The sequence below is a fragment of the Sapajus apella genome, unplaced genomic scaffold (assembly GCF_009761245.1).
Source record: "Sapajus apella isolate SASKATOON/1434 unplaced genomic scaffold, GSC_monkey_1.0 scaffold20, whole genome shotgun sequence".
Lineage (NCBI taxonomy): Eukaryota > Metazoa > Chordata > Mammalia > Primates > Cebidae > Sapajus > Sapajus apella.
The window spans coordinates 27833741-27859574 of NW_022436960.1; the positions used below are offsets into that span (position 1 = coordinate 27833741).

The 25834-nt window shown below is 41.2% G+C and overlaps 2 protein-coding genes, 1 long non-coding RNA gene and 1 pseudogene across 14 annotated transcripts in view; 2 read left to right on the forward strand and 2 right to left on the reverse strand.

Moving 5' to 3' along the window:
• Positions 1-3791, reverse strand: part of LOC116557993 — an 11303-nt gene extending 7512 nt beyond the window's left edge. Inside the window, exon 1 of the long non-coding RNA XR_004271780.1 lies at positions 3742-3791. This is a non-coding gene — a long non-coding RNA (uncharacterized LOC116557993). The remainder of the gene's footprint in view (positions 1-3741) is intronic.
• NEK9 (NIMA related kinase 9) overlaps positions 1-25834 on the forward strand; it is a 56620-nt gene that overhangs the window by 14586 nt on the left and 16200 nt on the right. For 6 of the 7 annotated variants that reach the window (XM_032287809.1, XM_032287808.1, XM_032287810.1 and 3 more), the window contains 13 exons: positions 1068-1178; positions 1937-2001; positions 5229-5279; positions 5725-5917; positions 7763-7907; positions 8538-8738; positions 8927-8973; positions 12573-12728; positions 14087-14195; positions 14698-14859; positions 18559-18729; positions 20728-20787; positions 24757-24977. In XM_032287809.1, coding sequence (XP_032143700.1) covers positions 1068-1178; positions 1937-2001; positions 5229-5279; positions 5725-5917; positions 7763-7907; positions 8538-8738; positions 8927-8973; positions 12573-12728; positions 14087-14195; positions 14698-14859; positions 18559-18729; positions 20728-20787; positions 24757-24977 — 1692 coding nt within the window. Of the gene's footprint in view, positions 1-1067; positions 1179-1936; positions 2002-5228; positions 5280-5724; positions 5918-7762; positions 7908-8537; positions 8775-8926; positions 8974-12572; positions 12729-14086; positions 14196-14697; positions 14860-18558; positions 18730-20727; positions 20788-24756; positions 24978-25834 lie in introns of all 7 variants that reach the window. The other variant, XM_032287813.1, reaches the window with a different exon arrangement.
• The window catches only part of ZC2HC1C (zinc finger C2HC-type containing 1C), a 47242-nt gene continuing 27323 nt past the window's right edge, over positions 5916-25834 (reverse strand). Inside the window, exons 3-4 of one of the 6 annotated variants that reach the window (XR_004271776.1) lie at positions 23222-23356; positions 11965-12233 (exon numbers count right to left, since the gene is read on the reverse strand). Coding sequence is in view for 4 of the 6 variants with exons in the window: in XM_032287817.1 (XP_032143708.1) it covers positions 6562-6705 (144 nt within the window). In the remaining 2 variants the exon portion in view is untranslated. Of the gene's footprint in view, positions 6706-11964; positions 12234-16748; positions 16820-23039; positions 23357-25834 lie in introns of those variants that run through there. The other 5 variants (XM_032287818.1, XR_004271777.1, XM_032287817.1 and 2 more) reach the window with 5 other exon arrangements.
• Positions 10702-12390, forward strand: LOC116557988 (annotated as a pseudogene).

Here is a 25834-nt window from a genome sequence, read left to right on the forward strand (position 1 = left end):
CACACACACACACACACACACACACACATATGTGTATGTGTGTATATATTTTTATATATGTATGTATATATATTTGTGTATATATATATTATATATATGTATATATACATTTTATACATATATATATATGACTTGGAATCAGACAGGCTTTGGTTGGAGTTATAGATCCAGTTTTTGGGCAAGATACTTTACATCTCTGAGCCCCGTTTTCTTATATATAAATTAATAATGACAATAACTACCTTAAATGGTGTTAGTGAGGCTACAAAATATCATATATGTAAAGTGCCTGTCTAGTGTGTAGTAGTCTCTCAATAATGTGGTAACTTAATCAAAATCTCTGTGGATAAAGCCCAGAAATCTGTATTTGTAACAAATACCCCAGGTGATTCTTTTGTTCTGTATCTGTTGAGGTTTGAGAGCCACTGCCCTAACTGCACAAGTGAGGAAGGTGCTTTATAAACATCCTCCTTCATGTTTAAGTGTTGATGATAATGAGGTGAGAAGCATGAAACATGGAGTAACACATAAGAAATTATTTTTGAAACAAAAGGATAATGCAGTGGTCCTGACTGATTATCATCGTTAGATCCCATATTGCCCATTTCCTTTAAATGAAAACTAACCCTATGATATTACATAATATTGTTAGTATTATTGTCTTATTATTAGTCACTGCCTTGTCTGTTGCAGCAGAGTATTGCCTGTACAGCCACAATTAGGAGGCAAGTTAGTTGGCAAGGGAACTACTTGAAGCCAAGAAGCTTGGCTAATCTTGCTTTCCTTTTTGTTGGGATTCATTTGAAAGGTCAGATTATAATATATTCTGAGCATTACATTATTGGCCACATAGTTACAGATTTTACGGCCAATTGGCTTCATTCTGTCTGATAGCATCAGTGCATCCCTAACCATTTCTTGCCGATGCATACTAGTAGTTGTAAAAGGAAGTCAGACCTATTGCCAGTTCTTTAAGTAATGGTCACAGACACCTCAGAGCCCCTACCAGTAGAGTATAGCATCATCATTATATAACCAGGAGCAATACAGTCATCATTTTCTCATAGAATCCACTCAACCTGTGTGTGAAGATCGTGCAAGGAATTCGGGCCATGGAAGTTGATTCTAGCCAGTACTCTTTGGAATTGATCCAGATGGTTCATTCATGTCTTGACCAGGTAGGTGATTTAAATATTCACTTCAACCTCAGTGTTTGATGTATGGCATAGCAATAAACCATACAAAACCACATCTACTTCCCCAAGGTAGAGTATATTTGTGGGTGTACCCATTATAGACATTGGTAATTGATTATAGTTATGTGCTTCAGTGAAAAAATTCTTACGTTATTCTGCTTTGTAAGTACTAGTTTGGGAAATGAATTTCCCATCTAAATTGTGCTCCATTTTTATGACCAAGATTAATTTCTGAATATAGATTTCATAAAACTGCAATGAAAGATAATTTATCATTTCTAATATGGAATGTATATGCTTCTTATATCTTGTAGTTCTCTTCCTGTGTAGTTCTAGTATTATTCAAAGTATGTTTCATGAAACACTGGAGTCAGAATCACCAGGGAGTAGGGGAACTTTGTAAGTAAAAAGAAGATTCCTGGGCCCCACCCCAGACTAACTCAATCAAAATCTCTGTGGGAGCCCAGAAATCTTTATTTGTAACAAACACCCCAGGTGATTCTTCTGTATATGTTGAGGTTTGAGAGCCCTAATTGAATTACACTAATTGAACAAGTGAGGAAGGTGCATTATAAACATTCTCCTTCATGTACAAGTGTTGATGATAATGAGGTGAGAAGCACATAAGAAATGATTTATGAAACAAAAGATAATGCAGTAGGCTTTGACTAATTATCATCTTCAGATCCCATATCGCCCATTTCCTGTAAGTGAAAACTAACCCTATTTTTACTTTTTAGGATCCTGAGCAGAGACCTACTGCAGATGAACTTCTAGATCGCCCCCTCCTCAGGAAACGCAGGAGGTAAAGTATGAAGAAGTTACTCCATTTTCTTTTCTGAGATGGTTGACTTTTAGAGGCTTGATCGGAGTACTACAGGGAAGAGTAGCGTTTCCTGATTTGGTTGCAATAGTGCTATTTTCTACCAGCATCTCTGCTTTTATTGCTTGGGGTAGCTTCTGACTTTCACCTCCTTAGCTTGTTCTATTTTGTTCTAAATTTTTAGTGATGAGGCCCAAGAGTCCTTCAGTCCCTCATCCATTGGTTTTAAACCTAGAATTGAGGCATTAGAGTGCAGTAAGAAAGAGGGGTGTCTGGATGTTTGCTTCTGAATTTTGTCATTATCTTTGTCAAGTTATCTAACATCCTTATTTCTTAACTTTCTCCTCTATAAAGCAAGAAAAAGTAAGAATTAAAGAAGGTAATACATACAAAGTGGTCAGCCTAGGGCCTGGCATAGGGGTGCTTATCCATTTTTGGATAGTAGTGTGAATTGGACTGGGCCTTTGTTTTTTTGTTTTGTTTTTTGTTTGTTTGCTGAAACGGAGTCTCACGTAGGCTAGAGTGCAGTGGCACAGTCCTAGCTCACTGCAGCCTTGAACTCCTGCTGCAAGTGATTCTGCTACTTCAGCCTCCCAAGTAGCTAGGACTACAGGTGTGCACCGTCATGCCTGGCTAATTTTTCTATTTTTGTAGAGACAGGGTCTCGTTATGTTGCTCAGGCTGGTCTCAAAGCTGTTGCCTGGCCTCAAGCAATCCCCCGCTTCAGCCTCCCAAAGCGTTAGGATTACAGGCATGAGCCACTGTGCCCGGCCTGGGCCTTTGTTTTTTACTGCATTTGTTTAGGTAGGAGGTTGGAGTTGGAAGAATCTTCTTCGGGTACATTTTGCCTATTTTTGAAGTTGAGTTTTATTGACTCCTCAGAGGTTATTTCCTGAGATTTATTCTATCAGATATCTTTAGAGATAGGAAGAACATCCTTTATCCCTCAGTTCCTCCAGTTTTCATACCTTAATTTAAAATGTTTACCTTTCCTAAATGTTTGATTCTATATTTCATCCTATTATACTATTTTTGACTTGCTACCCTTCTTCGTCCACTACCAGCTCTTTTTTTTTCTTCTCTTTTCTTTTTGAGACAGAGTTTCACTCTTGTTGCCCAGGCTGGAGTGCAATGGCATGATCTCAGATCACTGCAGCCTCCCCCTCCCAGGTTCAAGCAATTCTCTTGCCTCAGCCATGTGCCACCACGCCCAGCTAATTTTTTGTATTATTTTTAGTAGAGAGGGTTTCACCATGTTGGCCAGGCTGGTTTGGAACTCCTAATCTCAGGTGATCCACCCACCTTGGCCTCCCAAAGTGTTGGGATTACAGGCGTGAGCCACTGCATCTGGTCGGTGCTTTGTTTTTATATCTTCCAAATATTCAAATACATACAATGCTCTTTTCAAGTCTTGCCCTTAGATACATTCTGTACATCCCTAATTCCATATTTGCTGTTTCATCAATACTTTTATTCTACTAGGTCATTTAATTAATCTTACCTGGTTCTTCTCCAGTTGGTCTCTAGCCAGTGTTTTAGTGCCTGCAATTATGTACAGTACTCCAGATATAGCACGGTGACCTTCCATTTATGTTCTGTGCATGTGTAGGCAGTATCACCCTTTCAGTCTGGTTAAGCATATTTAAAATTTTTACCTGGCTTATTTCCCAGCAATATAATGACTGACTTTGTTTTATTTTATTTATTTATTTTTTGAGACACAGTCTTACTCTGTTGCCCAGGCTGGAGTACAGTGGCATGATCCTGGCTCACTACAACCTCTGCCTCCCAGGTTCAAGCAATTCTCCTGGCCTCAGCCTCTTGAGGAGCTAGGACTATAGGCAGGCACTACCATGCCCAGCTAGTTTTTGTATTTTTTGTAGAGACGGGGTTTTACTATCTTGGCCAGGCTGGTCTTGAACTCCTGACCTCACGTGATCCGCCTGCCTCGGCCTCCCAAAGTACTGGGATTACAGGCATGAGCCACTGTGCCCGGCATAATCACTATTTTAATTAACTCTTATTTCTTGAGTATAATATGGCATGAAATTTTTACTGAGCTAATTATAGATTTGCCTCCAATACTTTGTTGGAACTTTGTCCTTTGATGGAAAACATGAGACCGAGTTTTCCAGACAAAGAATATAGCATAAGCAGAATCACAGATAGACATAGGAAGTTGTGGAAAATATTCAGGAAACACAAAATTCTATTTGGCTAGATTAGTGGTTCTGGACAGGAACTTTTGATGCAAAGTATCAGGAGCTTTCAAAAAGTACTGATGCCTGAGTGCTACTCAGGCAATAGCCCAGCTATAATTGATTTAGGTAGAATGAGAGCCCTGGGCTAGAACATGGAGTGTAAACAAAAGGAAGGAAGGCTGAAAAATAAGGAATCTTGCATGCCAGGCAAGGAAATTGTGGTTAATTCAAGAGATAGTGCAGAAGATAGAGTGAATATTACACTCACTATCAAGAGATAGTAGATGTTTGCAAGAGGGCAGCATGTGATGAGAGGCATACCTAAGGAAGACTTATTTAGCAATATTAGTATCTGTGTTAAATCAGTATAGTAAAATGGATTAAGACTATAGTGAGGCTGATTAGGAGGTATTACCACAGTACAGGTGGGAAGTAGAACTGCCCAGAACTAAGGTGGTGAGACTAGAAAGGAAGAAGTGAGTATGAAAAGTACTATATAGGTAGGATCTGTAAAACTTGAATATTAAAGAAAGGGAGAGAGCTGAATTAGAGATGACTGAGGTTTTAAGCCCAGTTGACTGGGAGAATTGGGGAAGGGTGTTGCTGCTAGTTACAGAAATGGAGGAGTCAGAAAAGCTCATTTGGGAAAAAGCTAACAAGCTCATATTTGGAGATACTGAGTTTGGGAGTAAGTGGGCAGACTAGATGAAGGTGTCCATCCCATATTAAACATGTACGTCAGAGGTTCTTAAGGCTCTCTGTTCCAGCCTGGACCATTTCTCAGAGATAGAGAGCAAATGGCCCCAAACTGCTAGCCCTTGGGTAATTAATGAATTGTCTAATGAAAGGACTATATAACTGAGTTGTATTGAAGTACTTTGCTAAAAGTATTGTGATGTTGTAGGATACATACAGTTTATAAGAGGATTAAATCTGTGAAATGTATTAGACACCTTTGCAATATAAAAACCTATATTTCACTCATGTATCTTTGCTTTTCTTTGGTAGAGAGATGGAGGAAAAAGTCACTCTGCTTAATGCACCTACAAAGAGACCAAGGTAATGATCAAGAGACTCTTAGAAACTAATATATCCTAAATTACCACCAGTATATGGTATTTCTTGAGTGTAGGCATTATTTGATCCCAGGATCCTTTGGCATCCTTTCAGGAGACAGCATCTGCTTAAATGTCAGATAGTCATTTCTAAGAAGAAAGCTATAATTTCACCCTCACACTAAAGTGGCCATCATTACCATAATGAATGTTGAAAAGTGTAGATGTTACGGGTAAGACTGGAATCTGATCTGGCCAAGCTGTGATGAAGCCCTGAGGCAGGAATTGCAAAGTCTGCTGTGATAGAGGACATTGAAATAAGTTGTCGAGAAAGAACATACTTTCTCATACCATAATTGGCAGTTCTTCTCAGGGAATAGACTGGAAGCACTTTTCTTTGATATTGTTTTTAATGTTAAATGTGCCTTTATTCTGGGGGTTGTTGGCAGGTCAAGCACTGTGACTGAAGCACCCATTGCTGTCGTAACATCACGAACCAGTGAAGTCTATGTTTGGGGTGGTGGAAAATCCACCCCCCAGAAACTGGATGTTATAAAGAGTGGCTGTAGCGCCCGGCAGGTGTGCGCAGGGAATACCCACTTTGCTGTGGTCACAGTGGAGAAGGAACTGTACACTTGGGTGGTAAGTGAAAGCTAAGCATTTTGGAATGGTGCTATAAGCCTAATTGTTTACTGGGCCCAGGATGTCTAAGCATTTTATTAGTTGAATCCCATACTAAGGAAGCGGCAACACAGGTTAATGGAATGGAAGCTCTTATGAGAGCAGAGATTTTGTCTGTTTAGTTCGCTGATGTATGGCCAGGGCCTGGTACATATTAGGTCACTTATAAATGTTTTTTGAATGAATGAATCAGAGAGGGAGAGAAAATTGAAAGACTCAGGAGACTGGGCTTTCCATTAGCTGGATGATTTCAGACAAGTCACTCAATTACTCTGTTATATTACTGTGAGGTTCAGAGTAACTGTTATCTGTGAAATAGCTCTGTAAACAAAGGAACCACTATACCATGTCAGGAAACCCCTGAAACCCACAGCAGTGATTGAAGATAGCTAGGTATATTTTGTGTAGAATTTCTTTGTTGCCCTGTAGATTCTCCCCGTCACCTTCTTTAACAAATTGTCTGTGTTTACTGTCTGTTTCCTTATCTCCCACTCTCTCCTCTTTCACCTACAATGCAGCTTCCATCTCTGCCACTCAATTGAAACCGGTCTTGACAAAATGACCCATAAATTGCTCAAATAAAACAGATGCTTTTTAGTCCTTACCTAGCTTGACCTCTTGGCAGCATTTGACATAGTTGACCACTCCCTCCTTCTTGAAGCTTTGTCTTCACTTGCCTTCTGTGATAGCGTGTTCTCTTGGCTTTCCTCCTGTCTCTTGCTGTGCCTTCTCAGGCTCATTTCAGGCTGCTAGAGAGCAATTAGTATCTTAAACATTTATTGGCCAGGTGCAGTGGCTCACACCTGAAGTCTCAGCATTTCAGGAGGCTGGAGTGGATTGTTTGAGTCCAGGACTTTGAGACCAGCCTGGCAAGCATAGCAAAACCCCATCTCTACTAAAAATACAAAAGTTAGCTGAGAGTAATGGCATATGCTTGTGATCCCAGCTACTCGGGAGGCTGAGGCATGAGAACCACTTGAGCCTGGGAGGTGGAGGTTACAGTGAACCACTGCACTCCAGCCTGGGCAACAGAGTGAGACCCTGTCTCAAAAAAAATAAAATTTTATACACACACACACACACACACACATACACACACACACACACACACACACATATGTATATGGACTTGTAGTTTAGTCATTTAATAGAAATAATTATTTCTCTCTATAAAACTGTTGCAAATCATCAAGGACTAATCACATTGCTATATAGCAGCCTCTTTGATGTAGCCAGATTCTTTATAACTGTTCCATGCTTCAGGGAAACTGAGTAAAATTTATAAAACTTGATTTCCAAGAAGCTATACTCCTATAGAAAGCAACCAAATTAGACTATATTATAAAGAATTTTTTGCATCATCACCTATAATTAAATATATAGTTTACCTTAGACTTGAAGAATAAAGATTAGATTAATGAATATTAATCTGGATACTTTTTAAGTTTCTTTACCTGTTGGCAGGGTCTTTATACTACCTACTACTAAAATGTTAATCCCTTTGCCCATTTTTTTCTAATTTCTAAATTTCTAGCTCTTTTTTTCTACTGTTTTTCTTCTTATGAAGTTATATTGAAGATCAGCTTTTGGCATGAAAAATTAAAAACTTCATAAGACCTCTTGGCCAGGCATGGTGGCTCATGCCTATAATCCCAGCACTTTGGGAGGCTGACGCCGGATCACTGAGCCCAGGAGTTCAAGACCAGTGTGGGCACCATAGCAAGACCCCATGTCTTTTTAAAATTTAAGTTTAATAAAATGTAATTAAAAAAAAAAAAAACTTCATAAAACCTGTTTATTTTATAGAATATGCAAGGAGGTACTAAACTCCATGGTCAGCTGGGCCATGGAGACAAAGCTTCCTATCGACAGCCAAAGCATGTGGAAAAGTTGCAAGGCAAAGCTATCCATCAGGTGTCATGTGGTGATGATTTCACTGTCTGTGTGACTGGTAAGCCATCAGCAGAAAGTGTCTTAAGTGCATTTAAGGTGGGATATTTGCTTAAAGCTGTGCTATTTTAGCTGGGATTTTACAACAAAAGACAGTATTCAAAGAACCAGAGGACATTGGGCAAATATACTCATTAATAATAATATGACAAATTCGCTATAGTATTAGGGAGTGGTGAGCAAAGAAAAGACAGGTGGGTAACAGAGAAGAGGTAGGATCAGGAGAAAATGTGTGTCCCACTTGGCAGGAAGAATAATCTTACCACCTCATCAGGCTGTGGATAACACAAAATTAGGATCAAGGCCTAACTTTAGTTTTGGTCTTGTCATTACTTACTTTATGATTCCTTGGTTCTTATATTTTTAATCTACATAATAAAGATGGCCCTGTTAAATCCTTTTAACGTGATAATGCTACCACTTTTTAAATTGTTTAGTAGTAGTAGTACACACGACTCTCTAAAATGGAAACAACTCTAGACCTGCACGGTCTATCCTTTTAATTTCTCAGATGTAATCATTTCATGTGAGATCATTTGCTGGGGAAGTCCTCATTCCAGCCCTGCCCAACTTTCTGATTACATATAATAAGTCAACCTTTTAATGAGTTCTGTTTTTCTTTCTTTTGCAGATGAGGGTCAGCTCTATGCCTTCGGATCAGATTATTATGGCTGCATGGGGGTGGACAAAGTTGCTGGCCCTGAAGTGCTAGAACCCATGCAGCTGAACTTCTTCCTCAGCAATCCAGTGGAGCAGGTCTCCTGTGGAGATAATCATGTGGTGGTTCTGACACGAAACAAGGAAGTCTATTCTTGGGGCTGTGGCGAATATGGTAGGGGTAGCCTTGTCTCTGTCCACTTCCTTGCCAGTATACAACCTGACTTCAAACTTGTATGCATTTAAATACATCATGCATACCCTAAATGAGAAGTGTAATTCAGTAAAAGAGAGTCTTACAGAACCTCTTCCCTAGGAAGGAAGCCCTCATTATAATGATTTTCATTCTTATGTGTGTTTCAGGACGACTGGGTTTGGATTCAGAAGAAGATTATTATACACCACAAAAGGTAAAATCACAAGCAGCTTCTTTCTAAAACCTAGCTAAGTCGCACAGACTCCAATAACATGTGCCCTTTCCTTGGCTCTGTTGTATCAAGGTGTTTATTTCTGAAATGTTTCCTGTGTGGGAGACTGACAATCTAGGATTTCTGATTTAGCATCCTGTGGTCTTGTCATATGACTAAATCATAGAAAACTGAGAAAGTGGATACAGCAACTGTGGACATGTGAAGTCACATCATACTCAGGGATGACAGCTAAAATCAACATGTACAGCAGAAAAGTAATATATAGCTGCAAATACACTGGAAAACTTGAGAAGCTACTGTAAAGCAGTATACTGTCTCTTAACCCAACTCAGCCATTTTCCTCTCATGCTTCTACAACTGACCACCAGATAAAGTATTAATAGTTGTTTTTGTTTAGTAGTCATGTTGTATGAAACATACGATCTAATTACTCTCAGCCTTGCCAGAGCTGGCCCTGTGATAGGCTCACAGAGGCTGACACCAGCTGGGGGAAAGGAAAAGCACAGTCACATCTCTCCCACCTTCCATAGGGCACAGGCTTACCCATTGGAGAGTTGGCTAAATCAGCTGTACCATTTACGGTTACCAGTGTTTTCGTTTTTTTTTTCTTTTTTCTTTCCTTGGGAGCTTTTAGACAAACCAGTTTTTATTTACATTTTAAAAATTAAATTATTAAATTATGCATTTGTGGGCACCATCCTCAATGGGATTCCCAGTTGTTCCTTTTCTCCTGGAAAGGCTGTGGCAGAAACTGTGAAGGTTGAGGTTTCAGGTTTTACACACATCCGTTGTGGCCCCACACATGCATCACCCCACCATTCTCCAGCCTTGTCTAGTTAGCTGTAAAAGGATATAAGCATTTGGAAGTTCTAGATATTACCTCAGTACTCTGTCACCTCTCCTATAAAATGACCAGATGGGACCCCACAGGGCTATTGAGTTTCTGTAACTGTCAAGCAACCTTCCATCTTAAAAGACAAAGTCAGCAATGAATTGAAGCTTCTTTCTCAACTTTTTGACAAGTCACCCAAAATAGGACCTCTTGCTAAGATAAACTGAGAAGGGGCTATCTTGTTTAGTTGACCTGGAATTGTCACCTTTTCCTTGATATTGTAAAACTTGAACTCTTTGTTGAAAATAGTAGCCTTGGCTGGTCACAATGGCTCACACCTGTAATCCCAGCACTTTGGGAGGCCGAGGTGGGCAGATCACTTAAGCTCAGAAGTTCAAGACCAGCCTGGCCAGTATGGTGAAACCTCATCTCTAACTAGAAACACAAAAATTAGCCAGGTGTGGTGGCACACGCCTGTAGTCCCAGCTACTAGAAGAGGCTGAGGCAGAAGAATAGCTTGAACCTGGGAGGTAGAGGTTGCAGTGTGCCAAGATCACACCACTGCACTCCAGCCTGGGTGACACAGCAAGACTCCATCTCAAAAAAAAAAAAAGAAAGAAAATAGTAGTCTTGGCCGGGCATGGTGGCTCACGCCTGTAATCTTAGCACTTTGGGAGGCCAAGGTGGGTGGATCACCTGAGGTCAGGAGCTCAAGACCAGCCTGGCCAACATGGCAAAACCCTGTCTCTACTAAAAATACAAAAATTAGCCAGGCGTGGTGGCATGCACCTGTAATCCCAGCTACTCAGGAGGCTGAGACAGGAGGATTGCTTCAATTTGGGAGGTGGAGGTTGCAGTGAGGTGAGATCATGCCACTTCTGCCTGGGTGAAAGAGGGAAACTGTCACAAAAAAAAAAAATAAGACTGTGAGCCACAACCTTTCCAACAGAGTGGTTGGGTGATCGCCATCTTAGGGAAAAGAAAGGTGTTCTCGTTCTCGTCCATGGCGCACCTGGCATGGGTGAACCCCTTCAACGTGCCTCATCTGCAGCTGGTGTATGATGGCCTCTGCAGCAGCCCTCCCAGACCCACAGGCCAGCCCTGCCGCCCTTGCAACCTGGCAGCCACCGCCGTGGAAGAATACAGTTGTGAATTTGGCTTTATGAAGAATTATCCACTGTGTGGCTTTGGTAGGGTCTTAAGATGCTGTCTGATACACACTGCTGTCGTTCCCCTGGATTTAGTGAAATGCTGTATGCAGGTGGACCCCCAAAAGTACAAGGGCATATTTAACAGATTTTTTTTTTTTTTTTTTTTTTTTTTTTTTTTTTGGGAAACATAGTTTCGTTCTTGTTGCCCAGGCTGGAGTGCAATGGCACGATCTCGGCTCACCGCAACCTCCGCCTCCTGGGTTCAGGCAATTCTTCTGCCTCAGCCTCCTGAGTAGCTGGGATTACAGGCATGCGCCACCATGCCCAGCTAATTTTTTGTAGTTTTAGTAGAGACGGGGTTTCACCGTGTTGACCAGGATGGTCTCGATCTCTTGACCTCGTGATCCACCGGCCTCGGCCTCCCAAAGTGCTGGGATTACAGGCGTGAGCCACCACGCCCGGCCTTAGATTCTTAATTATACTTAAAGAGGATAGTGTTCGTGGTGTGGCTAAAGGATGGGCTCTGACTTTCATTGGCTACTCCATGCAGCGGCTCTGCGAGTTTGGCTTTTATGCAGTCTTTAAAGTCTTCTATAGCAACATGCTTGGAGAGGAGAATACTTGTCTCTGGCGCACTATATTTGGCTGCCTCTGCCAGTGCCGAATTCTTTGCTGACATTGCCCTGGCTCCTGTGGAAGCTGCTTAAGGTTAAAATTCAAACCCAGTCAGTTTATGCCAACACTTTGAGGGATGCAGCTCCCAAAATGTATAAGAAGGCCTAAAAGCATTCTACAAGGGGGATGCTCCTCGCTGAATGAGGCAGATACCATACACCATGATGAAGTTCACCTGCTTTGAAAGTACTGTTGAAGCACTGTATAAGTTTGTGGTTCCTAAGTCCTGCAGTGAATGTTCAAAGCCAGAGCAGCCGGTGTAATACTTGTAGCAGGTTACATAGCTGGAGTCTTTTGTGCAGTTGTTTCTCACCCTGCTGATTCTGTGGTATCTGTGTTGAATAAAGAAAAAGGTAGCAGTGCTTCTCAGGTCCTCCAGAGACTTGGATTTAAAGGTGTGTGGAAGGGACTGTTTGCCTGTATCATCATGATTGGTACCCTGGCTGCACTACAGTGGTTTATCTGTCTCCCTGAAGGTCTACTTCAGGCTCCCTCGCCCTCCTCCACCCGAAATGCCAGAGTCCCTGAAGAAGCAGCTTGGGTTAACTCAGTAGATAGATCAAAGCAAATATGGACTGAATCTGCAAAGAGAAAAGGAAAGTACAAAAGGAACTTTTATATATTTGACAGTGTAGAAAATTTTCTGTTGTCTAATCCTGATACAATTACTGCAGTACTCTTGCTTAAGGCAAGAGTTTCAAATTTATTGTTGAAATAAACCCAACTCTTCATGAAAAATAAAAGAAAATACTTCATAGTTTCTAAGACACTGGGCAAATCTGCAAAGAATAGAGTGGTCCTCGCTTTCCTGTAGTCACTGCTAAATGCAGCATGTCTCTTTTGAAAGAATTTGACAGCTTTTTTTGTAATGCAAATTATATATTTGGGATTTCTTTTTCTGATTTATTTTTTTCTTGCAGGTGGATGTTCCCAAGGCCCTGGTTATTGTTGCAGTTCAATGTGGCTGTGATGGGACATTTCTTTTGACCCAATCAGGAAAAGTGCTGGCCTGTGGACTCAATGAATTCAATAAGCTGGGTCTGAATCAGTGCATGTCCGGAATTATCAACCATGAAGTGAGTGTCCTGACTGGTGTTCTAACCACATTATCAGAATTTCTCTAAATTGGAATTCTTTGAGATGCTATTATTGGTTAGTGACCATGACATTTGACTTAAGAATAAAGTTATGAACTCACAGGCATTGTGTGCAGCAAAAGAAACCACCCACAAATACACGCCATATAGCTTTATCTGTGTGAAATTTATGAACAGGCAGAATTAACTTATACTGGCAGAATTCAAAATTGTGGCTACTTCTGGAAGGAGGGGTATTAACAGAAGAGGTGGAAGGGATCCTAGGGTAATGGGAATGGTCTATATCTTGATCTATAATGGTTTTACAAGTAAATGTATGTAGAAAAATATGTCAAGTTGTGTGATATTTTACAGTGTGTTGTACCTCAATAAATAAATTGATTACAAAGAATAAAATGATGAAATTTAGCTTTTACCTTATCATTGAAATAGGAACATGCAAATTAATGTTACGGGGGAAAAAAAAAAACGCATTCCCTGCATCACCTCCCTGAAGTTTTTTAGATTTATTTCTCCCAAATCACTGATCCTCTATAGGCTTATTGAATGTAATTACCATTCTCTCTTCAAAAATGTTAGTAAATTCACCACTGGTTTTGCCTTAGTTTCCTTTTTGTGTTAATATGGTGAGTTTTTGTCATTTTCCTAAGAATAAAATTAAGAGACAGAAATTTTCTGACTCAATGAAAAGGTAAGAATTTTTAAGCAATCTCTAAAGTAGTGATTTTCAATTAGGAGAGTACAAATTCAGGGCAAAGGTAGAGAGAGTGTCTTTGTAGTTTGAAAAGAAATATTCAGAATTACTATTACTTGATTTATGTTTTCATTATAGCAGTGGATTTGTTGTGAAATTTTAAAATTAAGATTCTTCTTTGATACTAATTCATAGGGAACATGAGTTTTAATAAAGTTGAGAAACACTGCCCTGTAGATGAAATTAGATCACAGTAAACTGATTGCTTTATGGGCTGGAGAGAGTCCTCAAGACGTTAATTCTTTGCCTTGCCTTTGTTAGATATGCAAGGTAAATGTCAGTGATTCTATCCTTATATAAATACCTTCTGGGATGGAAAGTTCATGTTTTGTAAACCCTAATTCAGAATCTAAAACTTTGGTTGTCAGAAAGTTCTGCCTCATGTGCTGCATTCTGTGATTACTTATTGAGCTTATTTCCTCTGGTATTCTGTTGGAAATGGAAAGCTACCTGGCACCCTCTTCTTAATAATATGACTCACTTGAAGGGCCTTTTGGTCACCAGGACTTTTTTCCATTCTCAGCCTGATTTCCCTTCCATTTTCTTACCTCATGCATCTGCTTTATGTTTTATCTTATTTCAGGCATACCATGAGGTTACCTACACAACGTCCTTTACCTTGGCCAAACAGTTGTCCTTTTATAAAATCCGTACCATTGCCCCAGGCAAGACTCACACAGCTGCTATTGATGGTAAGTTGATTTACAACTATATCACATGCCTTAGTAGCTCAGCCTCTTTTATTCTATCAGGTATTAGGTTTTCTTCATATATATGTCATCCCGATTTCCCCTGAACATCTAGTATTATTAATGTATTCAGGTACATATTTTTATTGATAATCATTATAAATGCCTAACAAATATATCATTTTATTAGAACACCACACCTATGATTCCAGACATCTGTTGTCTCAGATTAGCACCTTTTATAAGTATTCAAAGGTAGTACTCATTTTTCTCACTCAAAATATACAATATTGGAGAGAGAATACAATATCAAGTCACTGACTGGTTCTAACTGGTTATAGTGCCTAGATACTCTTAGCTGCCCTAGGTCCAGGATCATGTGGCTAGTTTTGTGTTTGTATATTCTAACAACCAGAAGCTAGTCCACGGAAATCTGTCTGGCTGCATCTTCTCTGGGTTCCAGTATTCATTTGTGAGTGGTTATTTATTTTTGCTTCTCTATCAGAGCGAGGCCGACTGCTAACCTTTGGCTGCAACAAATGTGGGCAGCTGGGCGTTGGGAACTATAAGAAGCGTCTGGGAATCAACCTGTTGGGGGGACCCCTAGGTGGGAAGCAAGTGATCAGGGTCTCCTGCGGTGATGAGTTTACCATTGCTGCCACTGATGGTGAGTCTGTACATATCATTTCAAGCTTTCTGTATGGATGGCTCTGTTTCAGTTCTTGACTGGGAAAGAAATGGATTGGTTATTTGTATAGCTGAATTATGGATGCCCTTTTTTATTTGTATTAAATTGGTGGCCATTTTATATATTGAGCTTCATTAACTTTTCATGTATTCAACATAATGATTGTTTTTAAAGGCCAGATTTCTAGATAATGATAGGTTAATATTCTACATTCCTCCTTTTTTCATTTCAACTTTAACTTTTTTGGTAAAATGTTACAAGAATTATTAAGTACTTCTATATATACCTTGCCCAGTATTTTGTTGGTTGGTTTCAATAAACATTGATTGGGTAGCTGGAGAAAACAGCATATTTTCTCTGCTGGCTGAGGCCAGCTGTACTGCAGTGATATCTGTAGGGACTGCTAAGGTTTGAAGGGCTGTTTTTTTCTACATTGTGTGTCTCTCAGATTTCTGAGTTGGTCTAATTGATTTTTCTTCTCTCTTTTCTCTGTGGCTTTTTTTTTTTTTTTTTTTAAGATGGAGTCTTACTCTGTTGCCCAGGCTAGAGTGCAGTGGTGTGATCTTGGCTCACTCCAACTTCCACCTCCCAGGTTCAAGTGATTCTCATGCCTCAGCCTCCTAGGTAGCTGGAATTACAGACACACACCACCACGTCCAGCTAATTTTTGTATTTTTAGTAGAGATGGGTTTTGCCATGTTGGCCAGGCTGGTCTTGAACGCCTGACCTCAGGTGATCTGCCTGCCTCAGCCTGCTAAAGTGCTGGGATTACAGGCATGAGCCACCACACCCGTTCCTCTGTGGCTGTTTCTTTCTGCAGTATTGTCTGGTTCCTCACTCCTTTTTTTTCTTTTTTTTTTTTTTGGACACAATCTCACTCTTGTTGCCCAGGCTAGAGTACAAAAAGATCTTAGCTCACTGCAGCCAGTGCCTCCCGGGTTCAAGCGATTCTCCTGCCTCAGCCTCCCAAGTAGCTGGGATTACAGGCACCCACCACCATGCCTGACTAATTTTTGTATTTTTAGTATAGATGTGGTTTTGCCATGTTGGCCAGGCTAGTCTCAAACTCCTGACCTCAGGTGATCCATCAGCCTTGGCCTCCCAAAGTGCTGGGATTACAGGCATGAGCCATCATGCCTGGCCACTCCTCTTCTGTACTGCTGCTATTGCTATCCTTCATTCTCTTCACTCTTCTGCTTTCTTTTTTCCTCTTTTTTCCTTTTCCTGCATCATCTTCTGAACTTCTAAATTTTTGTAGCCACTTTCTTCACTTGACTGGTAACAACTCAAATTTCATTTTCCTTTTTTTTTCTCTTTTTTGAGACAGAGTCTCGCTCTGTTCCCCAGGCTGGAGTGCAGCCTCCACCTCCCAGGTTCAAGTGATTCGCATGCCTTTGCCTCCCCAATAGCTGAAATTATAGGCGTGTGCCACCATGCCCAGCTAATAAATTTCATCTTCTTATTTTTTGACTCATCATCTTTTTTCTTGTTGCTTGTGCTCTGAGATATCCTGGTTTTCTTTTGGCCTGTGGCAGTTGGGTACTCATGAGGGGTCTCAGGGATATTGTCAATTAAGTGATTGGTTACCATATTTAAGTAAACCAGCTTTCAGAACAGCATGTTAACTCTCTCTGCTTATCCCAAAACAAGGGACTTTAAGGAGCAAATTGTTTAGGCCAGACTTGGATAAATGGAAACGGCATGTAGGATAGAGTCAGGATGTCACTGAATATAAATTTAGTGCAGCAGATGCAGTAGCACTTTCTGACAGGACTTCAGAGAGCTCATATTTCTTAAATCTATGTAGTTCATGAGTTTAACTTCAGAATGAGGAATGTAAATTTGGATTCTGTGGCTTCGCATATTACCTCTTGATGTTCCTGTACTTCTCTGAACTGTACTTGCTGGCCCCCTTCATGTCCAGATCCTCTTTCAGGCTCTAGGAATATGGAAATGAGTCTCAGAAAACCCCTGCTTTCAAGAAGCCCACAGTCTAGTAGAGTAGGGGACTAGCACAGGCAGGTGTTAGGTGCTGTAATAGCAGCAGCCTAGTCTTCTAAGTCCTGGAGTGCTCCAAGGCATACTCGTCTCTCCAAAGTGAGCTTGTTCTCTTAAATTTCCCCTATACATTGACTTCTTTATATCACCAGCCTTGACCTTCAGACTAATTTATTCAACAGCTCCTCAACATGATGTCTAATTATAGGGTGAGCCGCATAGCCCAGTTATCTTAGACCAATCCTGATTCATGCCTTCATGCCTGTTGTCCTGGCTTAATGATTAATAGCACCCCCTTTTCATTTAAAAGAAAAAAAAGCCTGATTTGGTTGAGAAGTTACAGGTATCTCAGACAAGCTTCATATACTCAAAATCAAACTTCTGATTTTCTGCCCAAACCTGTACATCCTGCAGCTTTCCTGTCTCAGTAAATGGAAGCTTCATCCTACACCCCACATCCCATCCATATTGATTATCTTCAGAATAAATCCAGCCACTTTTCACCATCTGCACTACAGCTGGTCTCCCTGCTTCCATACTTGCTCCCCAGCTATCAGTTCTCCGCAGTAGACGGAGAGATTCTCTTAAATACCTACTCTTTAAAACCTCCAGTGATAGGCCGGGTGCGGTGGCTCACGCTTGTAATCCCAGCACTTTGGGAGGCCGAGGCGGGTGGATCACAAGGTCAAGAGATCGAGACCATCCTGGTCAACATGGTGAAACCCTGTCTCTACTAAAACTACAAAACATTAGCTGGGCATGGTGGTGCGTGCCTGTAATCCCAGCTACTCAGGAGGCTGAGGCAGGAGGATTGCTTGAACCCAGGAGGCGGAGGTTGCGGTGAGCCGAGATCGCGCCATTGCACTCCAGCCTGGGTAACAAGAGCGAAACTCCGTCTCAAAAAAAAAAACCTCCAGTGGTTTCCTCTATCAGTCAGTAAGTACCAGAGTCATCAAAGTGGCCTGCGTGGCCCTATGTGAGCAGGACCCCAGCCACCTCCTGACCCCTTCTGCTATCACTGTCCCTTCCTTTACTTTTTTGTTCCCGCTGCAGGAGTCTCCTTGTTCCTTGTTTGTGCTACTGACATGACTTTTGCTGTTGCTGTTCCCTCTGCCTGGGAACTCTTCCTCACTCCAGTAGATCTCTGTTCAACTGTCAAAAAGAACTTCTCTGACTTACCCTTTCTAAAATAATGATATCCCACCTCACTGTTATTCTTTGTTTCCACTTATTTTTTTTCACCATTTATCTTAATAGCATTTATCACCACCTGAAATATTGGCATTTATTTATGTATTATCAGTCTCCCCCTACTAGAATATCAGTTCCACAAGGGCAAGGACCTGTTTTTGTTCACTGCCCTATCACCCCGTGCATTGCCTGTCATGATGTAGATGTTCAGTCAGTGTTTAAATGAATGACCAAGAAAAAGTTGTTGAAGAAAAAGGTAGCTGAATGGATGAATGAATGAATGGATGTCAGTACATAGGAAGAGTGGGCATTTTTACACAAGTGGGATCAGGAAGAGTTTAGGCTTTATATAGGAAAATAAACAGCTTTCCCTTGTTTAGTACATAGTGGGAAGTCTTTCTAGCTCTAGGATATAAAGATGGGGAAGAACTCAGAGAGTTGGGAAGCCAGTGTTCTGTTAAATAGTCTGCTGTTTAACTTTTTTCCTAGATAATCACATTTTTGCCTGGGGCAATGGTGGTAATGGCCGCCTGGCAATGACCCCCACAGAGAGACCACATGGCTCTGATATCTGTACCTCATGGCCTCGGCCTATTTTTGGATCTCTGCATCACGTCCCGGACCTATCTTGCCGTGGCTGGCATACCATTCTCATTGTTGGTAAGCGTTTCATATGTCTGGGGTTGGGATGGCTTTGACAGAGGATAGACCCACGTCTAAGGTACTGTTGGTCACATTCTTGGAAACAGAAATGTCCTGAAGAAAAGAAGCCATTTCTGTAAGTCTTGTAATGGTCAAGAATGCCATGCCCAGTGGTGGGAATAACAATGTTGTCATTTCCTGGAGCTTTGCTATCTACCGTCTCTTGATTATTATTATTATTATTTTTTTTGAGGTGGAGTCTCCCTCTGTCACTCAGGCTGCAGTGCAGTGGTGTGATCTTGGTTCACTGCAACCTCTAGCTCCCTGGTTCAAGCAATTCCCTTGCCTCAGCCTCCCAACTAGCTAGGATTACAGGTGCACACCACCACACCCGGCTAATTTTTTTGTATTCTTAGTAGAGATGGGGTTTTACCATGTTGGCCAGACTGGTCTTGAACTCCTGACCTCAGGCAGTCTGCCTGCCTCAACCTCCCAAAGTACTAGGATTACAGGAGTCAGCCACCACGCCCAGCCTGATTATTTTTTTAATATAACTTTGGGCGCTTCTTCCCCACTTAGAATTGGGTTTTTTTTTTTGGGGGGGGGGCGGGTTTCGTCTTTGTTTTGAGACAGAGTTTTGCCCTTGTCACCCAGGCTGGAGTACCATGATGTGATCTCGGCTCACTGCACCCTCCATCTCCTGGGTTCAAGCAGTTCTCTTGCCTCAGCCTCCCAAATAGCTAAGACTACAGGCACCCACCCCCATGCCTGACTAATTTTTGTATTTTTAGTAGAGACAGGGTTTCACTGCGTTGGCCAGACTGGTCTGAAACTTCTATCCTCAGGTGATTCACCTGCCTTGGCCTCCCAAGGTGCTGGGATTACAGGTGTGAGCCACTGTACCCAGCCGTAGAATTTGTTACTTCTAATCATCCACCAATTAATTTGTTGTCTATGCTCATGCTTTCATGAGAAACATTCAGTACAATCTTTAAAAGAAACTTGAAATTTTAAGTCCTCTCTGCATAAAGATTACTTTGTTACGAACTACTTTATAAATGCCTGTGTAAGGGTTTATAAGTCTACTTTTAGGTCAGTGGTTTGCAACCTTAGCAGCACATACATTAGAATCCTCTGAGAAGCCTTTTTTTTTTTTTTTTTTTTTTTTTGAGACGGACTCGCTTTTTCACCCAGGTTGGAGTACAGTGGTGCGATCTCGGCTCACTGCAACCTCTGTCTCCCTGGTTCAAGCGATTTTCCTGCCTCAGCCTCTCGAGTAACTGGGACTACAAGAGCACGCCACCACACCTGGCTAATTTTTGTATTTTTAATAGAGACGGGGTTTCACCATATTAGCCAGGCTGGTGTCAAACTCCTGACCTCATCATCCGCCTGCGTCAGCTTCCTAAAGTGCTGGTATTACAGGCGTGAGCTACTGTGCCTGGCCAAGAAGCTTTTAAGAATACTGTTATCCAGACCCTATTGCTGACCAATTAAATCAGAATCTCTGGGGTAGAATCTACGGACCTACACAGTGTTACTTCCTTTTTTAAAAATTTTGAGACAGAGTTTCACTCGGTTACCCAGAGTAGAGTGCAGTGACACAAACATGGCTCACTGCAGTTCCATCCGTGAGGCTCAATTGATCCTCTCACCTCAGCCTCCCAAGGAGCTGGGACTACAGGCCTGTGCCATCACACCTGGCTAAGTTTTGTATTTTTTGTAGAGATGGGGTTTTGACATGTTGCCTAGGCTGGTCTCAAACATGGTTACTTTCTAAAGCTTCCCAGGTGATTCCAGTGACCAGCCAAGGTAGACGGCTGCTAATGTAGATAGTGAATATAGTTAGAATAGCAAGTAGTGCTTAGCTTATGATATTAATTTCTAAAACGGTAAGTAATAATTCTAAAGTTATCTGGAGTCAGGGAGAGCAATTATCTCCCTATCCCAGTCTTCTCTCAGTTGTCTTGCCTATATCTGTATACAGTGCTTACCTACCAAATATTTTTTTCTCAGAGAAAGTACTGAATTCTAAGACCATCCGTTCCAATAGCAGTGGCTTATCCATTGGAACTGGTAAGTACCAATGTTTCAGGTACCAGTGGTTTTCTGAAGTGTGGGTCTTTTGGCTAGATTCCATGTAGTCTCCAAAACTCAAAGGAAAATAGGAAATTTCTTTGGGAAGTGAGGAATACAGTGATTAAGAGAGAAGATCATACTTTGGTGGATTTCACAGTAAGTTATGACTTTACATTGTGGTCAGAGAGACAGTACATCATCTTTGCCTCCAATGCATATGAGAAGTAATTAAGTAACTAGCCCAGTACTGTAATGTGACTTATGTATTATTCCTTTCCTTACTATCCTAGTGGGTAATGCGTCCTCTACTTCCACAGTATTCCCAGGGGTATTCTAAAGAAATAGTCTACCAAAACAGGCACTCAGAATAAAACTCAGCTAAACTTCCAGTGTGGTTAGGAGAATCACCCCCAAATTCTCTGATAGATTTCCTTTGACTGCTATCTTCATGGTTCTCTATTATTGGGAACCATGCCAGGAAATTATATTTTTCCTTTTTGGTTTTCTACCTGCTAGAGTCCCTGTAGTCTTTGATGTCTCAGAACCAGGATTCTGATTGACTGATTGATTGATTGATTTTTGAGGCACAGTCTTACTCTTTTGTCCAGGCTGGAGTGCAATGGCATGATCTTGGCTCACTGCATCCTCGGCCTCCTGGGCTCAAGCGGTTCTCCTGCCTCAGCCTCAAAGTAGTTGAGATTACAGGCATGCACCACTATACCCAGCTAATTTTTGTATTTTTAGTAGAGACAGGGTTTCACCATGTTGGCAAGCCTGGTCTCGAATTCTTGGTCTCAAGTGATCTGCCCACCTCAGCCTCCCAAAGTGCTGGGATTACAGGGATAAACCACCGTGCCCAGCCCATATTCTGATATTTTTTGGAATCAAAACACATAAACACTCAGAATAAAAGCAGATTAAAGCTGGGCACAGTGGCACAGCCATTAGTCCCAGGTACTCAGGAAGCTGAGGCAGGAGGATCACTTGAGGCCAGGAGTTCAAGGCTGCGGTACACTATGATCATAACTATGAATAGCCCCTGCAATCCGACCTGGGCAACATAGCGAGACCCTATCTCAAATGAATGAATAAATATACAAAGTGAGTCAGTTAGTCAGTCAAACAAACAGATTAAACCCTGAAAAAGACAGCTGAAAACATGATCTAGAATTGTTGAACTTCAGTTTACACATATACACCGACTTATACCATATTATATATAGTTTACTTAAGTAGCCAATTGCTTGGCATCTCTGTTTACGTATATTAATATCTGTGAAAACTGACTGAAGATCTTTTTTGCTAAGCACAGCTGTTCAACAACTTTGTTTTGCTAGAACAGTATTTAAAGGAAAAACACAAAATTAAAAGCAAATGTCCATTGGTGGGAAGATGTAAACTCGAGTAAGGGCAGGGATTTGTGCCTTTTTTATTCATTAATTTTATGTACCTGCCTAGAGCAATGCCTGGCAAATGGTAAATGCTCAGTTACTATTTGTTGATTAAATGTGTTACAACCATCCATTGGAGTGAATGTGAACATCTCCAAATATTTCCATAATGTGAAATGTAAAAAGCAAGTTGCAGCAGACTACATGCCTTTTTATAAAACTTAAAAACAAGTAAAATAGGCCAGGCATGGTGACTCACGCCTGTAATCCCAGCACTTTGGGAGGCCGAGGCGGGTAAATTATGAGGTCAGGAGATCGAGACCATCCTAGCCAACATGGTGAAACCCTGTCTCTACTAAAATACAAAAAAAGATTAGCCGGGCATGGTGGTGCACGCTTGTAGTCCCAGCCTCTCGAGAGGCTGAGACAAGGGAATAGCTTGAACCCAGGAGGCAGAGGTTGCAGTGAGCCAAGATCACGCCACTGCGCTCCAGCCTAGTGACAGAGCGAGACTCCATCTCAAAAAAAAAAAAAAAAAGTAAAATAAATAGTAATACATTGTTTAAGGATGCATAAAGGTGATAAAGTTTTTAAGAAGAAATGATAAATACAAAATTAAACAGAATGGTTTCATCTGGGTAGGAGGCCAGAGAAGGAAGGAGTTTATAAGGCAGATAAGGTGACATAAGTAATGCTCTAGTTCAACACTGTCCAGTAGATCTTTCTGCAACTATGGAAATGATCCATATCTGTGCTGTTCAGTAGAGTAGCTACCAGCTTCCTGTGGCTATTGAGCACTCAAGAAAGTAGCTCATGTGACTGAAGAACTGAATTCTTAATTCTCTTTAAGTTTAAACAGCCACATATGGCTAGTAACTCATATTGGATAGTGCAGTTTTAGTTCTTCTAGTGGCAGAGAAACCTATGTTTATTGTTAAGCATGAAAATTTACACATATGTTAAAATAGTCAGGTATATCTAAAATGCAGCTAAATCTTAAAAAAAACATCTAAAACAAAAAAGTAAGCTTCAGAACTCACTTTGGTAACAGTAGTTCTGCTGCTTCCCTAGGATCTCAGCATGACCCGGTTAGTCCCCAGGCCAGCCCAGCAGATGATAATTAACCTTTCTTTACATTTATCCTTGAAAAATACCAGGCGTCAGAACAAGGATTTCTGAGGAGTAAAAGCAAAAAAAAAACAAAATAACAGGCAATTTTTTTAACTTTGACAAATTAATTTTCTTAATTATTTTTTTCTTTGGCCCATATTAAAATTCAGTTTCATTTCCTGACCACACATCAGCTAGTCTTCATTAAGGTTGCTTGGAATATGCTATATGATATGAAAGAACCAGCCATTATATTATAAAAATTCATACAGATAGTCATCAGAGAATGTAACGTTCACATTAAATGTTGAAGAATTGGCTGGGCGCAGTGGCTTATACCTATAATCCCAGCACTTTGGGAAGCCGAAGTGGGTGGATCATTTGAGGCCAGGAGTTCAAGGCCAGCCTGGCCAATGTGGCAAAACCCCGTCTCCACTAAAAATACAAAAATTAGCCAGGCATGGTGGTGGACGCCTGTAATCCCAGCTACTCGGGAGTCTGAGGCATGAGAATCTCTTGAACCTGGGAGGTGGAGGTTGCAGTGAGCCAAGAGCTCACCACTGCACTGTAGCCTGAGTGACAGAGTGAAACTGTCTCAAAACAATAAAAATCGCTGGGTGCAGTGGCTCACACCTGTAATCCTAGCACTTTGGGAGGCCAAGGTGGGTGGATCACCTGAGGTGTAGAGTTCAAGACCAGCCTGGCCAACATGTTGAAACCCCGCCTCTACTAAAAATACAAAAATTAGCCAGGTGTGGTAGTGTGCACCTGTAATCCCAGCTACTCAGGAGGCTGAGACAGGAGAATTGCTTGAACCTGGGAGGCAGAGGTTGCAATGAACCAAGATCGGGCCACCGCACTCCAGCTTGGGTGACAGAGCAAGACTACATTTCAAAAAAAAAAAAAAAAGTCTTTACAAAAAATTAAAAGAATTCAACATTCAAACAAAAAACAAAATAAAAATAAAAAGAGAAAAAAAAAGAATTCAACATTTAGGTTTTCCCCAGACAGGGAGTTGATAGTAAGTTTATCTGGCAGCTTTAAGAGGAATTTGGCTCAAATGTTAAAGACCTTTTTATATATGATGAATGTCTATGGAGAATGCCGGAATCTGAATGTATCTCTTAAAGAAGCAGAGTAAGCATGGGTGCTAGATTTGATGGGCTCTGTGGTCGGGGGGATTGTTTGGTAATGCTTTTAGAATATTGATAACCTGCTATGGATATAAACAAAATTGTTAAATGGAAGTGAATTATGGTTATGAGCATCCTGATACACAAATACAACTATACAAAATTACAAAACTTAGTTTGCATGAAAACCAAAAATTTAGTTCCTAGTATTTGACTTGTACTGTTACCATTGCACTTCATGCAACTTTAGGCATCTTTCCAGGGTAAGTGGGGTTGTCAGATGGTAAATCTGTGCAGCAAAGCTGTCTATTTCTGTGCTGTATATCTGTCAGTGGTGCAGAGCTCTAGCCCGGGAGGAGGCGGCGGGGGCGGTGGTGGCGGCGGCAGTGGTGAAGAGGAGGACAGTCAGCAGGAATCTGAAACTCCTGACCCAAGTGGAGGCTTCCGAGGAACAATGGAAGCAGACCGAGGAATGGAAGGTTTAATCAGTCCCACAGAGGCCATGGGGAACAGTAATGGGGCCAGCAGCTCCTGTCCTGGCTGGCTTCGAAAGGTAATTCCTTTGGAAGAAGTAAGTCAAATAAAATAACTGGCTCTTTGCAAGAACTAGAAACAGCTGTCAGGGTCTCTCAGTTTTCAAAGTACCTAGTAAACTGTTTTGCATCCTGAATCCAGCTTTCTGATTTTTACCTGGAAAGAATTTGCCTAAGGCCGGGCGCGGTGGCTCAAGCCTGTAATCCCAGCACTTTGGGAGGCCGAGGCGGGTGGATCACGAGGTCAAGAGATCGAGACCATCCTGGTCAACATGGTGAAACCCCGTCTCTACTAAAAATACAAAAAATTAGCTGGGCATGGTGGCGCGTGCCTGTAATCCCAGCTACTCAGGAGGTAGAGGCAGGAGAATTGCCTGAACCCAGGAGGCGGAGGTTGCGGTGAGCCGAGATCGCGCCATTGTACTCCAGGCTGGGTAACAAGAGCGAAACTCCGTCTCAAAAAAAAAAAAAAAAAAGAATTTGCCTAATCACTAATCCTTTTTACGTTCCAAAAAGGAATACAAAATGTTCTCATACGCTTGTTACTTAAGTGAATGTATTATAAGTACTATAACCTACCTTGATGGCAATTTTTGTAGTATATATATGTAAAGATTAAGCTTATAGATTTCATACTGTCATTTATAGAAATGGAATATTAGAGCAATTGGAATGTCTTACAATAGGAAAATGGTTGATGAAAGTTGAGGTACAGAAAGTAAAAATGTTGGACTGGTCACAGTGGCTCATGCGTATAATCCCAGCACTTTCGGAGGCCAAGGCAGGAGGATCACTTGAGCCCAGAAGTTCGAGACCAGCCTGGGCAACACAGCAAGACATTGTACAAAAAAATTTTTTTTTTTTTTTTTTTTTTTTT